The sequence below is a fragment of the Acomys minous genome (assembly GCF_964271855.1).
Source record: "Acomys minous genome assembly, chromosome: 8".
NCBI lineage: Eukaryota > Metazoa > Chordata > Mammalia > Rodentia > Muridae > Acomys > Acomys minous.
In genome coordinates, this window is record NC_140489.1 from 102,617,588 (window position 1) to 102,637,340 (window position 19,753).

Sequence of the window (19,753 nt, forward strand, 5' to 3'; positions counted from 1 at the left end):
TATGGATGTGTGTATATATGGATGTGTGTGTGAATGTGAAAGCCGGCATGTGTGTGTGTGAAGAGAGAGAGAGAGAGAGAGAGAGAGAGAGAGAGAGAGAGAGCGCGAATTGGGTGTGTGTGAGTTGAAAGGCAGGATCTCTGGCTACTAACCTTGGCTGTACCACTATCTTGATTCATGATTTTGAACCTATCATTTCTTCTCTGTGAACCTAGCTCCTTTCTCTGAAAGGCAGGAGCTGGTCCTCTGATTTGAGCACCCTCTCCTACATGCATTGTCCATTTCTCTACATCCTTTGGCAAGGCAGGTAGGGGCAGCTGGAGGGCTGTGGTTGAAGCATCACAGGAGGACACTGAACCCACCTGAGACTGGGCTTGTGACGGAGAAGGAGCCTTGATCTCGTGCTCCTCAGTGGCCAAACCTTTTCTAGTGTTGGTGACAACTGCCAGGCGGTGCCCAACAGGATGAGTGAGGACACACACTTCACCCATCCAACCATTAGCCTGAGGCCCAGGCTCAGCTTTGCTACCAACCCACTACCTGCTTTTGGACCAGTGAGCTGCTCTGAGCCTTTTTCTGACTTGGTGCATAATGGGCTTTGCTTAGGTGTTTCATATTGTTACAGCTGTCAGTTATAGATGGTTTACAAATTATTTAAGCTTAAATTTTACTTGCTTGCTTATTCATTCATTTATCAAGGATCTTATGTAGCCCAGATTGGCCCTAAACTCCTGTGTAGCCAACGATGACCTTGAACTCCTGAGCATTTGTCTCCACCTCCCGAGTGCTGGGATTGTAGGCACGTGACACCTTTACGCAGTTCAACAAAGGCCTCTGTGCATGCTGGGTAAGTACTCTACCATCCGAGCTATGCCCACAGCCCCTGGGAATATACTGGGGGATAAGAGAGAAAGATGGTACCTATGTCTCTACCAGTGATATTGTGGTATTCCAACAGTGGGTGCCTCCTACAAAATTCATTTGACCAAGATCTACCCTTCTCTTCCTTCTTGGTGTTTTGGGACAAGCTATTTAGGCAGGCTGGCCTCAACTCATGTCAATCTTCCTGCCTTAGCCTCCTGAGTTGGGGATTACACTGGGCTCAGCTAAGCACCTTTCCTATGAGTCACTGATTGCCAACTTAGAGAGGAGCTGTCATTGCTTCCCTCTTTTTCTCCTGGCTCCCAGGAAGCCTGTTCCCATCGATGCTCAATCACCACGCTGGAGGGAACCTAAGACATTTGTTCCTGCTCCCTCTCCAGTGTAGGTTTTCAACTTCTATTTTCCTGTGTCTCTCCGTGTAGGCACCCTCAGAGGTGAGGAGGTGGGGATTGACAGGGTCTGGACACGAATATCCTGGGTTAGTGCTGTGCTCTGGGGAGCTCTGGGTGACACTGGGGTGCAGATCCCCTCTAGGAATCCCTGCAACATGTTTGTGATGTCTGCTCAGGCAATGTTCCGAGTAGGGCAAGGGCCATCATCTCTGTGTCCTGCAAAGCACCGCCTAAGAAAGAACAAGTGACCTTGTGCTGGCCACTGCTGACCTCCAGAAGGACCCACCTCTGCTGACGCTGCATTTCATAGAGCTAAGAGAGGCAGGAGCTGTAGGCCTTTGAACCCTGATTGTGATGAAGCAGTTGTAGGAGTGGGTGAGCCAGGGTTCTGCTGTGTCCACCCTGAGGCCAACAACTACCAATGAGCATGTCCTAGGACCTGTCTGTCACTGCAAGGGATGGCCAGAGGTGCATCCCAGGGAGGCTGGCTGCATCCTGGAGAGGGCACAGGTTTTCTTAGAACCCGGGCCCTCCGCACAGATATGTCTCATCTCTCTTCAGTTGGTCTAAGTAGGATGAAGGGAAGATTAGAGAGGAAGTCCCTGGCCCCACGTCCTTGGTGCTCTAGTGCGGGTCAGTCTGAAGATAGCAAGCTATCGGCGGGTAAGGGAAAATCAACGGAGTGGGTCCTGGCTAGCATTTATAAAAGGAACAGAATGGATGTGCACACACTTGAGTGTGGTAGGGTGGTTGTGAGCCATGATGTGCTGAGAGATTGTGGTGCCAAGGAAGGTATTACTGTGATTCATGCTCAGGGAAGCCTGGAAGTCACTGGCTAGCTGATTCAGGTGCTGGCACCAACTGGGCAGGTGCATCAGCTTTCTATACATCTGTCTTGGACTCTGAGGTTCGTTCCCCTCTGAAAAACATGCCCTAATAAAGAGTATTTGTGATGTGCCCATCTATGAAAGTGGTGTGTTTGTGTGTATGTGTGTGTGAGTGTATGGTGCATGCATGTGTTTGTGTGTGTATGTGAGTGTGTGTGACTGTGTGTGCATGCATGCGTGTGTGTTTGTGTGTGTGTATCTGAGTGTGAGTGTGACTGTGTGGTATGTTTGTGCATGTGTGTGTGTGTGTGTGTGTGGTGTGTGTGTGTGTGTGTGGTGTGCTGTGTCCATCAGGCCAGGTGCCTCTGCTGAGGGAGGTGAGCATGTAATTTCTGGAAGCTAGGGTGTGTTCTGTTCACTCTGCAGGCCAGGGCGGGGAATCACCAGCTTTGCTTCTTATCCTAGTCTAGGTTGCCATTCACGGCTGTGTGACTCAGGGCAAGTGACTTGCTCTCGTTGGCCTCATCTACCTACGTGCAGAGGGAGGAAAGGACCCAGTCATTGCTAAGGTCCTGTTCTCATAGTCTGCTCCAGGACGATATTGACGAGTTCTGGATCATTTGTGAAAATCCCAAGGGAAGCTGTGGTCAACTCCCAGGTTTCTACACAAGGCTCCCAAAGCATCCTTGATAAGGGGGAACTGAGTAGCCACATTTGTAGACACTGGTGGGACAGGGTGAGTGGACGGCTGGTGACCAATGACAGAGGAGCAGGAGCCAAAGGCTGGTGTCCATGGACAGCATTTATTAGGCGCCATTCTCAGTGTGAAGACAGGTGGGCAGGAGCTGCTGAGGGGGGCCAGGGCAGCCACAGCCTGGGGACGTAGGGGCTGCCCGGGTGGGCGTGGGGCATGTCACCCACACATATTGCATATTCTGTGGCAGTGTGCCCAGGCATAAGGCATTGGGGAAGCAGAAAGGCTGCCTGCAGTGGGAGGGGGTGAGACAGGAAGTGACAGTGGCCTTCTAGTTCCCTAGGCAAGACCCTACAGGAGACCAGCAGTCCCCCATGCTCAGACCCCTAGGGCCACTCTGCTGCCTTCCCCACCCTCTCTGTAACTTTGGTTGTGGCTCCCTCGGATCTGACGGGACTTGACCCCTCGAGGGCAGGGTCACACACAGGACAGAGGCAGCTGGCACTGCCTCCAGCCCGACATAAACACAGACAGCACCTCTCCAGCTCCATTCCCCCTTTGGCGCATGGGCCAGCTCTTCCACACGGACACGGGATACACACAGGCCAGCTTCCTTCCTCCTAAGGATCTCCAGGGCCTGGAGGACATGGTGGGGCTCTCTCTCTCTCTCTAGCTCCCCAAATGGTCAGGATGGCCTGACTCAGCAGTATGGAGCTAGGTCTGGGGTCAGTGAGTAGAAGGCAGCTCTGAGGGGGTGGTGGTGGTCGTAGTGTGGGAGGTGTCCCTCCTCCCTTTTCATGGTGCTGGGATGACACTTGGGGCCTCAGGCACACTAGGACAGTGCTCTACCTCTGAGCTATATTCAGAGCCCCCACACGTACCCTTCTGTTGTCCTGGGCACTGTCCCACCTCCACCTTGCCCCTAGTAGCAAGCCAACAGTCGGCCACTTTCCACCTGGGTAGCAGGTGGAGGAGGTAGAGCACATATCAGGGTCCGATACCTTCTTTCCCCCAGACGGGTGTTCCTGGCTGCAGTGGAAGCCTTACTCTAGCAACTTAGGATGCAGGTACGCTGGCTTCTAGGCCAGGGATAATGTTCCAGGATATACCTGTTAGCTGTCTGGGCTGCTCTGCCCAATCCCTGAACTTGCAAGAGTTCCGACTCCTGGCTTTCAGTCTAAGGGACCCAGTCCTGCTTGCCTTGGTCCCAAGGACTTCCCTGCTTGTGAACAGAGAGACAAGGGTTTTCCATTGAGGGCCACAGTCTCTGGGCTAAAGAGTAGCAGAGGCAGAGGCCTGGCCATGGATGGCCCTGGCTGGGTCTTTTGATTCTGGTTTACGCCCCAGCTCCCCACACAGCGCCAGGGCGCCCCCTGCAGGGGCTTTACTTCTGAGGGCGGGCTGAGTCGGAAGGAAGAGCACTTGGACTGAGAACAAGCCTGCAGATTCTCGTTCCCCTTCAAGACTTGCGTCACCCCAGGCAAGTAAAGTTTGTTTGTTTGTTTGTTTGTTTTTAAACCTGTTTTTCTCTTCTGAAAAAATGGCCATAAGAACTGCCCAGGTGACTTAACCAGAGTGTTAGTACACTCAAGTGAATGAGTAGGTAGGACAGGGTTTCCGGTGCTAAAAATCACTATAAATGGAAGAGTAGTTGAGCAGCAGCGGCAGCGGCAGCAGCAGCAGCAGCATCCAGGGACAGCAAGCGGGAGTCTGTGTTTTAGATTCCGAGGGCAGTCCTGAAGGCTGGAGTCTCCCAGGAGCCCTGAGAATGTTATCAGACTCCATGTGGATCACCTGCTACTGACTTGGAACGCCACAGCTTCTGCACTCACTTCGCTTAACTCTATGGCCTGACATTTTTTTTTCCTTGCCCTGCCCTCTGGGGACTAGCTTTAGGGACTGCTGAGCTTTCCTTTTTGTTTTTTTTGGGTTTTTTCCTTTCCTTTTTTTTTCTTTTCTTTTTTTTTTTTTTTTCCCCTTTTCTTGTTCCATACCTGCATAGCCATGCAAAAAACAGAAGGTAGTGGACACAGAAGGCTTGGAGACATGGCTGGGATGAGAGAGCAAGGTGGGACTGAGTGGAGCGTAACCTGGACAAAGACACCCTGGGCTGCTTTGGAGAGCCAAGGGGAGGTATAAGTAGAGATGGAAAAAAAAAACCCAAACAAAACAGAAAACCAAAAAAATAAAAAACCGGAGAACATTAGTCCCCTCGGAGGGAGGGGTCTGGGGCCCAGCAGGGCCTCTGAAGACTGGGCAGCTTCTCAGCAGCTCCCAGTGGCTGCTTTCCCGCCTCCTCACCGGCCAAGTTTCACATTTCTCGGAATTCACGGGCTCTGATGGGGGCTCCAGGGTTCCTCAGAGCCCGCCTCCTGCTGGCTGGTGCAAGCCACACAGTTGGAGATCTGGGGGCTGGGGGAGGGGGGAGGGAAGAATAGAGGTGGTAGTGGTGCTGGGTGGGGGCTTCCCATGGGGCCCAGAGGCATCTTTGGGGTGGGGGAGACTCCTGGCCATTGCCTGCGGCTTCTGCAGGCAGGACCCCCTCCCTACCCCGCTGGCTCACAGGTGCTCCAGGCCTGGCTGTGGTTCACACCGAGCTCCTGCGCTTCATGAGGCTGCGGAAGGTAGCCAGGCTGTGCAGGCCCGTAGACACCGAGCTGATGGCGGAGTGCTGCGTCCCGCTGCACAGGCAGGGGTGCGAGGGCGTGTCGCTGTAGCGGCCGCCACCTCCTGGCGACGAGTAGCTGTGCTCCACGCACGTGTCGGATGTGGAAAGGTCCCGCGGGATGATCATGGGGATGGAGTACTGCAGCTTCTCGCGGCTCTTGTACCAGAGGCACGAGCACATGGACTGGAAGTGCAGCACCTCGGCATAGACATTGCGGAAGCCGCTGCCACCGACCCCCACGCCCATGCTGCCCGCGGCCGCAGGGCACATGACTGGGTCACGGGGACGCACGCCATCGCCCAGGCTACCGCTTAGGCAGCTCAGGCCACCCAGGCCGACCGCCTGGCCGTTGTGCGTGAGCAGTGCGCGGTGCTCTGCGTCACGCTTCTCGTCCTCGGCGTTCATGGTCATGAATCGGAGCACCACGAGGTTGAGGAAGGCGCCGATGACCGTGAGGCCGGTGAGGATGTACACGAAGCTGAAGGCCACGTACTGCGGCTGCGTCTGCAGCGCCTGGTCCTTCTGCAGCGCCACGTAGTCGCCGAAGCCGATGGTGGTGAGCGTGATGAAGCAGTAGTAATAGGCCTGGAAGAAGGTCCAGCGCTCGTAGTAGGAGAAGGCAGCAGCGCCGATGCACAGCGTGCTGATGCACGACACGAAGCCGATGAGCACCATGTTGGCCATGGACACCTCGGCGTGCCGCATGCCCAGCCCCTTCTTGGCACGGTGCAGCAGGTACCTCACTAAGGTGTTGATGCGTTCACCCAGGCTCTGGAACATGACGAGTGTGAGCGGGATGCCCAGCAGCGCGTAGAACATGCAGAACACCTTGCCTCCGTCTGTGCTGGGTGCCGCGTGGCCATAGCCTGGAGAGAGTCGGGGAGAGGAGAGAAGAAAGCACATGCTGTGGGGCTGGCCTGGCAGGGGTCCCTCCTCCTCTGCCTGCACCCTCCCTTCCCCACCTTGCTCCCTCCGCTCCCCACACCCCTTTCTTTCTTAGCTAGGCTCTCTGAATATGAAGAGCAGGCTGGCTTTTGGTTTTGTTTCGTTTTGTTTTGTTTTTTGTTTTTTCGAGACAGGGTTTCTCTGTGTAGCTTTGGCTGTCCTGGACTCACTTTGTAGACCAGACTGACCTCGACCTTATAGTGACCCGCCTGCCTCTACCTCCCAAGTGCTGGGACTAAAGGCGTGCGCCACCACTCCCGGCCCAGGCTGGCTTTGAACTCACCGCATTGATGCTTCCAAGTGCTAGGGTTACAGGCACGCACGAACCTGGCTACTGAGTCTACCTTTCAACATGTGGGCACATCTGCGTCCTGTGCTTTGGGCTAACCTTTTGTTAGTAACGCCAGAAGGCAGAGACTTCCTAAATCAAACTGCCATGAAGTTTAGCAATCTGAGTTTGAACTTGAATTTGCTTTCTTGAAAACATGAGTGCATCTTGGGAGGAGCTGGCTCCTGGTTCTGCTGGGGAGATGGTCCCCAGGCAGCTGACTCTGTGTGTGTGTGTGTGTGTGTGTGTGTGTGTGTGTGTGTGTGTGTGATTGGCGGTCAGTCAGTTGAAAGCATGCTTCTTGTTTAAGACCTGTGGGCTCTGCCACTCTCCCTGTACTCTGTGGGCCCAGTGCCCCTGCCTATGAGGACAAGTGGTTAGATGTAATGGCTTCTAACGTGGTGAGTCAGAAGGAGGGAAACTGAGGCACGCATGGCTTCTTGGTGGTTTCCCTGTTGCAACCGAAGCTTATGGGGTATGTGTGTGGCCATTGGGAACTTGCAGTTTCCCCGAGCAGCTGGACTAGCAGTGTCCTCACCCCTAGCTGAGTTAATGAGTGTTCCAGGGCTTCCACCTTGCTTGAGACTAGGATCTTTCTATGGATTTTGTCCAAAAGTAGGCCGTGTGTGTGTGTGTGTGTGTGTGTGTGTGTGTGTGTGTGTGTGTGACATTGCCCTTGGCCAGGCAGGGGTTCCTGACACCAGCTAGACCATCTCTCTCATCTTATACATGAGATGGTCATCTCATCTTCTCTCTATCTTATACAACTGTGCATGAATCTCTCATCGGCGAGCCAGGTGAATAGACCTGACCCTCTGAGCTGATCATCAAATGACTGTAGAAATTTCAGCCCTGAGCTGGGTGTAGCAGGGAATACCTGTAACCACAGCCTGTGGGAGGCTGAGGCAGGAGAGCGAGAGTTGGAGAGGCAGTCTGGACTACAGAGTAAATCCTTCTTAAAACAGTAACAGCAACAAAATCTTCCTGGCTACCTAAGGGTAGGACCTTGGATGGGAACCTCCGACATAAATTCTGGCCTTATCACTAGTGGTTTTGTGACCTTGAACAAATGACTTTCTCTTTTTAATCATGTCTCTTTATTTGAAAATGAACTCTTTTGTTCTGGCCACTTGCTTTTCCCACCAAACCAGTGAGCATAAACACTTCAGTTTTTATTAAAAGAATTATGAAAATGAAAGAATGCGGGCAAGATTTCCAAGACTTTCTCTTTTCTGGATATCAACCAAACATTGTTTCTTCCAGGCAGTCTTTCTGTGTTCCTCCCAGCTGAAAGTGATCAGTGTCTAATTTGGGTGGTTCTGAGAAGGCTCACCTATGAACTCTAGGGCCCACAACTATATAAGACTAAACACTAACTTGGGGGCGGGGGGAGCCCTAGTGAGCCAATAATGATCCCCTCTAACTTCTACCTTCTGAAAGAGTTAAAAAAAAAACACACCGTGACTACATTGCACGCTGAGGTATTGTGATTGCTGCCTGATATGAGTTCAGCTCCTCCTGTATATAAATGTATATAAATAGATATAAAACATTTCTGAGCCTTAGTTTTCACATCTGTAAAATGGGGCTAAAATGTCACAGCAAGGGCTTTGGGGGAATAAGTGAGGTAATGTATGTGGTGCACTTAGCCTAGAGCCTGGTACATTTCAAGATGCCCAACAGCAGCTTGCTGATTAATAATGTAGGAGGTGGCAGAGAGCTCACACGTTTCCAAGAGATCGCCAGGCTTGGGAGCAGCGGCGTTCTGGTAGAGCCACCTCTGCCAGCCTCAGAGAGGCCTGGGAACAGATGTTTGGGGAGTGAAGGCCTCAGGACTGTCCTTAGAACGGCTCCCTGCCCCCAGCGTGGCATCTAGCCAGTGGTTGTGTCCCTTCTTCTGCCAGGGGCTCCGCAGTTGAGCTGTTGAGCCATGGTGCCTGGCCCATCCGCACCCCAGCAGGGTGAGAACAGATTGTGCAAGCCAGCTCGGCCCCACAGCCAGACCACAACTCACCTCGACAGCTGGGCATGCTACCAGCCAGCGCAGCGTCGTCTCATCCTGTTCTTCCCTGTCCCCCAGACCAGCAATCACACAGTGCACGGACCCCTGCTCCTCCCTGGATACGACACTGGGGCAGAGCTCCACACCGAGCACAGAGCATGGTTATGACTCAGGCTGTGTGACCCTGGGCAAATCTCATTCTGTCTCTGGGCTTTATTTGCCTTATCTGCACTTGACGTCCAGAGCCATGGCCTAAAGCTGCTATTCCATGCCCTAAGTACTTATCCAAGCTGCCTCGGGGAGTAAAACAGACAAATGCTTGGGGAGGTCTTCTGGAGCCGGTGGAGTGCAGAACTGTGAGGGGCCCTTGAAAACACCTATGTGTTTGTGGAGCCACCCATAGCCACCCCTACAGGAAGGAATCCTTCTATACCACCCACCTACCCCTCACCAAATTGCCCTGGGTTCCGTTAACAGCTACAGCTCTTCAGGAAAACCTAGTGCCCACTTGCCGGGCATCCTTTGCCTTCAGAGGCTGCCTATAAAACAGCTCTCCTGCTCCACCCTGCTGGCTATGGCCCTCAGCCCCTGCCCTGGGTCCTTACCTGGCACCTAGAAGTACCTGTCTCTCCCCCACAGCGCTTCTCTCCCCTGCATTCTTCTGCTTCTGCCCAATCCCCACCCCTAGGGGGTGTGCAGTACTCAGAATCTAGCTTTAGCTGTAAGTACACCCCCAACTTGGTAACTCAAATTGAGTGACTCATCCAGGCCTGACCAGGGGCAGAGCCAGTGCCTGACCTTGTGGGGTAGATGGCTAGGCTGGCCCTCGCTCCCTACCACAGCCAGGCTCACTTAATCAAACGCTCTTACCCTTACAATAAAATGTTAACTTGGCCCTCATGAACGTCCCCCAAGGTCATTCTTGTTGCTGGCTCTGTTTTACAGGTGGAGTTGGGATGTCTTGGAGGGTCTGTTTGAGTTGGCATTCCTCATTCTGTATTCATGCCATACCAATAAGGGAAACTGAGGCCCAGAGACAAGTGTATTCCACGTGAAGCCTCAGCCTCAGGCACTACCTGGAGCCAGATGAGGCACAAGCAGGAATGGGGGGGGGACCCCCTGCACGCTGCTGGGAGATGCCCTAGAGACAGACACTTTTCATCCTGGGGATGAGAGTGAAGAAGGCCATCCCTTTGTCTGTCTTATTGTCACTGGGAGAAAGGGCAAAGGAGCCACGAGGACCCACTGACGTGGGTGCCTAGCTTGGAGAACTGCCAGCTAGGGTGGAGCCAGTCCCAGGGGACCCTGGACTTCTGGGAAGTCACCGGGAGTTTGGCCAACCCTGTCGCGCCCCCCACCCCCACCCCAGCAGCAGGGAGGCAGTGTGCCTAGTTTGGCTTTGCAAGGGAGAAGGTAAAAAGAATTACCCATTGCTGCCTCCTCGAGTCTCTGGTTGGGAGGGGCCCTGCTAGTCCCTCTGGACACCAACACACACAAGGGCTGCTCTCTGAGGCTGATTCTTTTTGGCTACCGTCTCCCAGTACCTGTTGGGCCAAACAGCCAGAATGCACCTTTTGAGCATAGACCCCAGCGCCTGCCTCTCTGAGCACCCAGCAGGCCTGTCCCTGTCTTCTCCTCTCCCCATCTCCCATCCTAAATCCACCACCACAGGTATGAATTAAGCTCAGTAATCATTCGGTCCAGCCCTCGGGTTGTATGCATAAGCCACAGAGGAGCGGGGAGGAAAGCAATCTGCGCAAGGCCTACGGTTGGTAGGTGACGTGACCAGGCCTGTAGCCTCAGATGCTTGATTCTGAGACCAGTGTCTTGGCTGTTGCCAAACGTGTTCAGGTATGGCCAGAGCTCTACCCACCCATTCAGCCAGGGCTGGCAAGGCCCCATGGCAAATGACTTAGCTAAGAGATAGGTCTCTGGGCACAGAAGCCACCAGGACCAGCAAGATGGCTCACTGGATAAAGGCAGCCGCTGAGCCTGATGACCTGAGCTTGTTTCCTAGGACCCATATGGTAGAAGGAGTTCCTCTGACTTCCACACATACACCATAGAATATGCTCACAAGCACACACACACACAGACACACACAGACACACACACACACACACACAGACACACTGAATAAATGTAATAAAAATACCTTTAAAAATTTAACTATGGAAGCTGTGGCTGGACATAAATGTTAATTATTAGTATAAATAATTTAGGGTATCAAGAAACTAAATGATGGCATTCAAAGCCTCAGGCCTCAGGCGTTCTCTTTTCTTCCTGGTGTCAGGAACTAGCACTGGTTGTAAAGCTCTGGCTTTCAGAGACCTGGGGGGCCTGGAGAGGTTGTGTCCAGCTCTCCCTCTTAATGGTTCTTTTTCTCCCTGTGGCCTGGCTCCTCCCACTCAAAGCAGAAATCTAAGCGTTCGATAATAGCCTGGTTTTGGCCACCTGCTCCCCACTGGCCCTGGGAGCAGTCAGCCTGCCTGCGTGCCTCCTACCCTTGGCCTAGCTGGCCCCAAGGTGGGCTCTTAGCCAGAGCCACAAGTGGAGCAAAGTGTGTGGAGCTGGAAGGCAGGAGGCTGGGGTCTGCCCCGAGCTTGGCTCTAACTAACTCTTTGTCTTGGGCCATCCCTTCCTATCCCTGGTTCCTACCTTGCCATTTTTTACTCTCCCGAATGTCTTTTAGTATTTTCTCCATTCACCCACCCACTCACAGGATCAAAGCTTCCATTTGTGGAGTGTTGATCAAATGCAGTATTTTACTACACGAAACAGTTGCCGAGTAGATGATTGTTAAGACGTTAATTAGTTTATTTCCCCCATCAAGATCAATTAAGAACACACCTGCCAATCAGAACTTCAGATCAGCATGGGATAATTGATTCTGTGAGACCGAATCAAGTTGTCCTTAGATGTTGAAAATGCTGCAGGCAGGCTATCTGCAGTTCAGGGAGGCAGAAAGAGCACAGGATGCGCAGCCAAAAGCTCTTAACCAGGCCCAGCAACCCTCTGAACCTAAACTTTCTCATTTTCGAAGTGGGCACAGTGACATATCGACCTATTATAGTTGTGGGGATTCAGTGAACTAGTAGATTCAAGATATGATCATTAAAGTCCCCACCCCCTCCCCACCCCCACCCAGAGTCCTGTGATCAGTGTCTCTTATGGTTAATGTCCTCAGACACCAGCTCTGTGGTCTGTTAAGAACTGGATGAGAAAAGGGTTGTTTGACTCAATTATACTAGGGGAAATAGGGACCAAATAGGGTTTCTCATCACATGACCTAAGTGTCGCAGGGTCACACCCATCTGTGTCCCTATACAGAGCTGGGAGAATGTATTCCACGCGTTTGATCGTGGAACATTTTTCTCACAGGGCTCATTGTTAAACAAACGTTCCTCTGAGCACAGCTTGGGACGCGCTCCTCTGCCACACCAAGAACTTCTGAGGCCCTTCTTCCAGGCTGCTCTCTGACTCTGGGTCTCTGACCCATCTCTGGGCAGATTAGGACCTTGGCAGTTCCTGGCTGTTACCCTGTCTCCTAGCCGACTTGCTTATCTAGAGTAAATATGGCTCTGGCGAGGGCTAATGTTTGTCCCGGGGAAGATGAATGAGGTGACCTGTGGTCTGAGGCACCCAAAGGCTTTGCACACTGGGTTGATGCTGGAAAAGGGGGCGGGGAGAGGATGGCCTGGGCAGGGGCGGGGAGGCGGTTTCTGCCTGAGCTTTTTGAGCAGAAGGAAGTGTGGTCTCTGGGGAGGTCTCTTTCCAGCAGGTTGGAGAAGGGTTACCGGGAGGCCTGCTTGCCTGTGGGTGGAAAGGGGCAGTCAGGCTTGAGCCACAGGTACCCGGAAAAGGGCCTTTGGGGACTGTGTTCCTCAGAGCACAGTCTGGGGACAATGGCAGTGTGGAGACATGACACAGGACCAGAATGGATGCACTAAAGGATATGAAGTGGAAGGCAGTGGTGCCCAGGCCCTGCTCTGAGGGTAACAAGAGGGGTGGCTGGCCTAGCAGACATTGCAGAGAGCACAGGTGCTCTTCTGCCCTCTGGGAGATCACTCAGACACCATCTCTGCTAAGAAGCTTCCTCAAAGCACCACAAGCCGCCCCTCCTTCCTGTTTTGTTCACACCCTCCTTTTTTGTGCACTCTTTCCATAGAAGAGTCTGGAGGGCTCCGAACCCTCAGATGGTGGTGAGTCCCTTTGGTTGCATGCACAGGGCCTGGTGGGGCAGCTGGTCAGCAATTGCTGTTCTACCCGGAAGGCCTAAGTTCTAGAAGGTAAAGGCTCTGGAGCCTGTGTAGCCTGTGATGCTGACCCCACAACTACTCGCCCTCCAAAATTCCTAATTACAAGAAAAGGTGGCCATCTCAGGATCTTTCATTGGCTCTTGGCCCTGGTCTTTGCTGTGCACCCCTTCCCCCTTCAAAATGAGGTCAACTCTGGGCCCCTAAGTAATCCACCTCTGTAGCCGTGGCTCAGCCTAAAGCGAAGCCACAGGACTGCAGGGAGTTGGATGCGGGTGGGCATGCAGAACTGAGTCTGGGGTTTGTCACCCTTCAAGCCAGAACTCTTGGAAGGACAGTTCTGCACCACGGCACCAATCTCTTTTCTCCGCCCTGCCCCTTCCCAGGGCCTCTCTGTCCCATCTTGGAATCTCCATTTTCAGCCCCTGCCCCTCACTCTATGGCAGTAGCTCTCCCACTGCCCTGACCGACTTCCTGGCTTTCCCCTCTCTCTTGAGCTGTCTCCCACCCAAACAGGTGTCTGTGCCTGTTACTGACTGGGGACCTCTTAGGCAGAAGAGCTCCAGTGCCCCACCCCCAACCTCCCAGGCCCAAGTGGAATGGGGAGTTGAGAGGGAGGGTGCTGGTGTCATGGAAAATCCCTGCAGCAGCCAAGGTCAGTGTTTGCAGACACAGTCTGGCCTGCAGCCAGGCCCGCTTCAGGGCCCAGCTCTTTTGAGCCATCCCCCCACTCACCCCCAGGCTGCCTTTCTGCAGGAGCCTCCTATGTCTGGAGCAAAGGCTTCAAGCAAGGGCTTTGAGGGGGGTCCCTGCTGCAGTGTGGAGCATCGGGTGGTTCAATGCACCCATTTTACAGAGGAGTAAACTAAGGCCTAGAGGGAAGCAGAGGACCAGACCCATACCACAAGTCTCTGACAGAGTGAGGACTAGAATATGCTAGTTTACCCTCTCGGCTTTCCCCTATGCTGCAGAGGGGAGCAGCCTTGTTCATTCCACCAGGACAGGGAATGGCAGAGGCAGGATTAGCCGTGCCCTTTAACTCAAGGGTAGTTTGCAGTTGGGCTACACTCAAGGTTGGGGAATGTGGCCAGGAGAGGTAGACCAGATGATCAAACCAAGGTCCTCGATCTCAAGATACTTTCTACTCAGAAGTCAATCAGATGACACCCTTCAGCGGAGCACTTTAAAGGTTCAGTGTTTCCCCCAAAGCAGAGGTAATTACAACGTTCCCTATTGAGATACACGGCCAGTTTGGGGAGTTGGTTAAGGCAGGGGCAGAACAAGGCATGGAGGTGAAGAAGCCCAGGGAAGACTTCCAGGAGGTGGCATTTGTCCAGACCCCTGAAGGGAAGAAGGAATATACAGGGTTCCCACACGGGGAGCTGTTGGAGCTAAGATGTACAGGAAACACTAGGGGCAGAGAAAGTGGCCCTGGTGACACTGCTGTCAATGAGTAGGGACCAGCAGATTCTCCCAGGAAAGCAGCTTTATATATACAGCAGATCCTTAGAAATGCATCTGCCCAGGACCCTGTGGTACCACTTCCAGGAATCTCTGCTGGGAAAATAACCAGAGATCAGAGCAAAGATTTATGAACACGGATGTTTATAGCAGCATTTTCATTGTGAAAAATTGTAAACACTCCAAATGGTCACCAATAAGCTTTAGTTAAACATATTAAGGTATATTTATGGGGTGGAATATTGTGCAGCCATTAAAGTGCTATTCCTGAGGAGTCTCTTAATTACATAGAAAACCACTGTATTATGTCAAAAACAGTAGGCACAATGCTTTCTGTATGGCAGGATCCTATCCTCAATCTATAAAGACAAAAAGTGCATATGCATAAACACAGAGGTGTAGCAGAGAGCTTACAGAGTTTATCTGTGGATAATGAGCTTATTATTGAATTTATTTTTTCACAGTTCTACCTGTTCTATAGAAACAACCTCCCTCCCCCCCTTTTTTTTTGGTACTGAGGGTTGATCCAAGGACCTTGCACATGCTAAGCAAGCTCTCTACTACTAAGCTATACCCCCAACCGTCACTTTTTCTCCCAACCCTCACTTTTATAGGTAGAAGCACATTAATAATAATAACAATAGTAATTTATATTATTATTAGTCAGGGCCTTACTACATTGCTCAGGATGGCCTGGGGCACCTAGGCTCAAGTGACCCTTCTGCCTCAGCCTCCTGCGTGCTGGGACTACCAGCATGCACCATTGTGTGGGTCTAGTCAGAGTGATGAACAGCTAACAGCAGCATGGTCTTCCTGGTGTTCTTGCAGCAAGAAGTTGGATTGAAAAGAGGGGGTTGTTTTGGTGGGCAAGGGTTAACATTTGCAGAGCTCAGGGGAACTGTGCGTGGAAGGCGATGGGCAGCCCGTGGAAGCTCCTGAGTAGCAAAGGGGCAAATGGCCAAAGAACTATCCCTGGGAGTTTTCTCACATCGCTGAGTGGAGATGGAGTGGGCACGGCAGTGGGAGACTGGGAGCAGGAGGCCTCGTTTGGGGTCCTCAGCATAGCCGGGCTGACAAGGGCTCAGGCCTGAGCTAGAGGGGAGCAGAGAACTCAAGGGTTTAGGAAGGGATGGGGGAGCAGATGGAAGGGATCAGGTGTGTGGGGTGCCTCTGCGGTCAGAGGTCAGACTGTCAGCTACATGAGGGCAGGGGCCTCTGTGTCTTTTGTGCCTTGTGCCCTCCTCACACCCGGGGAGCATCTTGGACAGGGCCTGCCTCTGAATAAATGCCTGACGTTGGAACAGGTTGAAGACGGGAGGATGTGGTATGGAGCTCTGGGGGACACAGGAGGGCACCGCTACATGGAAGGACAGACACGTGGGGATCCTAGGAAGGCTAACTGTCCGTTGGCCCGTGGCATCTCTCTCAGGCCAGCCACTGTGTTGTGACATAGGCCTGTAGCCCATCTGTGTCTTAATGACCAGATGGACAGCTACACCTTGTGGTCACAGGCAGGACCCTGGTTCTCCCTGGGCTCTGAGGGCCTTTTATTGGCTATGGAAAAGCTGGGAGAGGTGTTCTTAGGTTGATCAGCATCTATGGTTCTGGGCTCTCAGAGGAGCCACAACTTCTAACCCCAATCCAAAGAGAGAGCCGTGGTCTTAGCAGCACTCGTCCAAGGGCTGAGGGGATTCTTGGGGCCTCAAAGCTGTCACTGGGCCTCAGGCTGCACAGCAGGCCACAGTCAGCATTGTTTAAATGCACAGGAGAGGAGGGGAGTCTGAGTGATTCCGCTTTGAGTAGTAACAGTCCCTGAAGTGTGTGTGTGTGTGTGTGTGTGTGTGTGTGTGCATGCGCGCCTGCAGCCAGAGGCTCAAATCCCGGCTCTTCATATGTACCATCCCTAGACAGCCTCCCTTCACAGCAGCTTCTCAGCGTCAGGGAGAGGCAGCCACCAAGATAGGCTAGAGCCTTTGGGAAGTCCTGTTGGTCCCAAGTTTCCTACTGTTTGCCAAACCCCAAGGTCCCCAGAGTTCTATCCCTATTACTTTTAGTCCTACAGACTTGTCTTCAGGGCCCTCGAGTCTCCCCTCCGTTTGCTTCCTTACCTCCAGATACTTCCTACACATGTCTCATCTTGGTCTGTCTGGTTTTGGGGCCTCTGGAGGGGGGAGAAACTTGGGTTTCTCAGTAACTTGGCCCTGGTAATAGCACTGGACCCAGCCACATTTATTGATTACTTGGGTTACAGCTTTACACACATGCATGCACACACATATTCACACACACTCCCACACATACACTCACGCTCATACACAGTTGCTCACACATTCACACACATACACACTCATTCACACACACACACACTTCCATACATATACACTCACTCACACATGTACACTCACATACACACACTCATACACACACACACACACATACACGTTCATCTTTTCAGAAATTGTACAAGCTGTGGATTATCTCCACTTTCTAGATGAGAAAACTGAGGTGCTCGTACCAGCATCGTGCACTGGGTTCTGGGGGGCAGCTGGCGTGAGTTTCCAGGAAAGGAGACGATGCTGAAGGGCTGGATGATTTATCAAGGCCATCCAGGTCAGTGACAGAGCCAGGTCTTCCCAGGCCACACCCTATTTTTGTTTCTCATATCAGTGACCTCCTGGGCCCCTGGGGTCATGGACCAGGGTCCATGGGACATCTGAATGGCAGCTTCATAAACTCTCTAACACAGTTTCAGGGGAACGCAGCATGAAGGGCTGCACCACCTCTCCAGCCTTCCTCACCTGCAGTGGGCCCTGATCCCTCCACTAGCAGGGGCAGAGAGCGGGAGGTGGTAGGCTGATATTTTGGGGGAGTTCAGTGTCAGTCCTGGAAAAAGACACTGACCTCTGGCAGAGGAAGCCCGGGCACCTGGGGAGGCTGGGCAAGAAGCAGGCACCCCAGAAGGCCGTGACACTTGGCCAGTCTCAAGAACGTCAGGTGGAAAATCGGGACGACAGGCATGGCTTCATCCCCTTAGCTTGCTGTAATTGATTAGCTGAGCCAACTTTCCTTTAGCACCTATGACTTTCTACCGGGCACTCCACTAAGTGCTTGAGGAAGGATGCAGAAATGGGACAGCCAAGTCATGCTTTTTGAGAAAAGACTGGCCAGTCTGCAGGTGGGAGGGAACCAAAACTCAGAGAGCTGATCTAGGAAGCACCAAGTCGGTGTCGGAGATGGGGGCCCATCCCGTGAAGGTGGGACCAGGAGGCCAGGACAGGGAGTCAGAAGGTACCGCACCTTCGCCAACCTCTAGTGGCTGAGAATGCAGAATCGTCTGCTCCTTCGGCCTCTGGAGATGGCCCTGGACACTTGTAAACAGTACCCAGGGCCAGGGTGAACATCTGGCCCATGTGCATAGCAACTCCGTCTTGGGTGTCACTTTATATTGGCTCAAGGTCAGTACCCAAGGCCATTCTCTGCCCTGGATTTCTTTCTTGTTGTTTTTGGTTTATTTTGCTGCTTACCATTAAAAAAATATTTTTTTTTAAATTATAAAGCAGTTTTGGGTGAACAGAATGTTGGTGAAGACAAGTCTCTGGCTTTGATCTCACTCAGCAACTCTCCTGTGCTCGTGCGGTGCACCCCACCTTTCCCACGTTATCTTCTTTAAGAAGCCTTCCTCTCTCGCTCTCTCAGCCCCTGGGTACCCCGTCCTCACCTCCCGTGCACTTGGCCTTCCTTAGTGACAGTGGCCGGCATGGTCCCCCTTGACCACACACAATGGCTGCTTTTACTTCACACTGCCTGTCTTATGGGAGGCATGTGGGCCCCTAGCACAGTGTAGCCCTGAACACGTAAGGCCTTGGGGAGGTGGTTAGGACCTAGGTTTGGTCTGATTTCTGCTTCCTCTCCTCCCCCTATGTGGCTGAGTCTGGGCTTGCAGCTGGGAAGGAAGAGGGTGGAGTATGAGAGAGAAGGAAGAAAAAGGGAGCCCACCAGCCAGAACACAGCCTAGGTTTGATGGCTCATTTTGATTGTCACCATGACACAATCCAGAATGACCTGGGAAGGCAGTCTAGCTGAGGGACTGTCTGCGGAAATTGTCTTGATTCCTTTGAGGTAGGAAAGCTCACCCATTGCGGGCGGCACCATCCCTTGGGCTGAGTGCAAGCAAGCAAGCAAGCAAGCAAGCAAGCATGCATTCATTTCTCTCTGCTCTTGGCTGTGGACATGATGTGACTGCCTGCTCCAAGTCCCTGCAGCGATGGACTGCAGCCTGAAACCATGAGCTAAAACAAAACCTTTGTGATGTGTTTTTCAGTGCAACAGAAGTGAGACTAAAACGCCAGGATTCTCTGCTCTCGGCACCAGGGAGTCAGGCGCCCTTGTCAGCACCTCCACTCCTTACCGTGACTCCCTGTCCAGCACCAGCTCTGTTCTGGTGAGGGGACTATGGAAGGCTCGTATGAAAGTGAACAAGATTAGGATTAACTCTTAGTCTTTGGGGCCTTCAAAGTTCGAGACTTTGACCACCCAGGGTGGCCCCCTGGACCATTTATCTCACCGGCAGAATGTGGATATTCTGTCCAGCAGACCTTTGGTTATAAGCCCCTCACAGCAGAGCTCAAGAATTGAAATACTTGGTCAGAGAGCCCGAGCACCCTGTGTGCCGTAGGTGCTCAGATCGCATGATGCTAGGAGAGGGTGTCCTGTTCAAAGCTGGTCTCTCCTGAGCCTGGTCCCTGCTCTCTGCCTCTGAGGAGTGCACAACTTAGAAGCCACTGGGCCCTTCCTCCCAGACAGCAGCCCCTGGGAGTTCTCTATGGGCACTCTGAGAGGTTTCAGTATGGCCCTAAGGAGACAGAGCTGGAGGGTTGAGGTGGAGCTCAGGTCCCAGGGCCAGAAGAGGCCATCCGTGGAAGACTTGGTGGGGCCTCGGCTCTTTCCTACCTCTCTGGGATGGCCCTTCCTGCAGTAACCCCAGTTTAGAGAGAGTCTAAGCAGACTCTCTTTTTAATGTCATCTTGGCCCAGGACATAGTGAACTTTTGTGCCAGGTAGGGCATGAAATCTGAGAGGACGTACCCTATCTCTATGAACTATTGTTAGGGCTTCGGTTCATTTCAGGACTGGATTGAGGGGCTGGGTAAACTGTGGGGAGCTGAAGATTTGACTCTGAGCTGAGAGCATGGTGAAGCAAAAGCATAAGCAAGTCAGAACTTGGAGGCACAGGCGCTAGAGCCTGGCTGAACAAATTAGAGACAGGGGGAACTCAGCCTGCAGACTGGAGGGAGGGGCG

General features: G+C 52.7%; 1 protein-coding gene across 1 annotated transcript in view; it reads right to left on the reverse strand.

Moving 5' to 3' along the window:
- Nucleotides 1-2,885: 2,885 nt before the first annotated feature.
- Nucleotides 2,886-19,753, reverse strand: part of KCNK3 (potassium two pore domain channel subfamily K member 3) — a 35,808-nt gene continuing 18,940 nt past the window's right edge. The window contains exon 2 of the mRNA XM_084793460.1: nucleotides 2,886-6,329. Coding sequence (XP_084649586.1) covers nucleotides 5,383-6,329 — 947 coding nt within the window. The 3' untranslated portion in view covers nucleotides 2,886-5,382. The remainder of the gene's footprint in view (nucleotides 6,330-19,753) is intronic.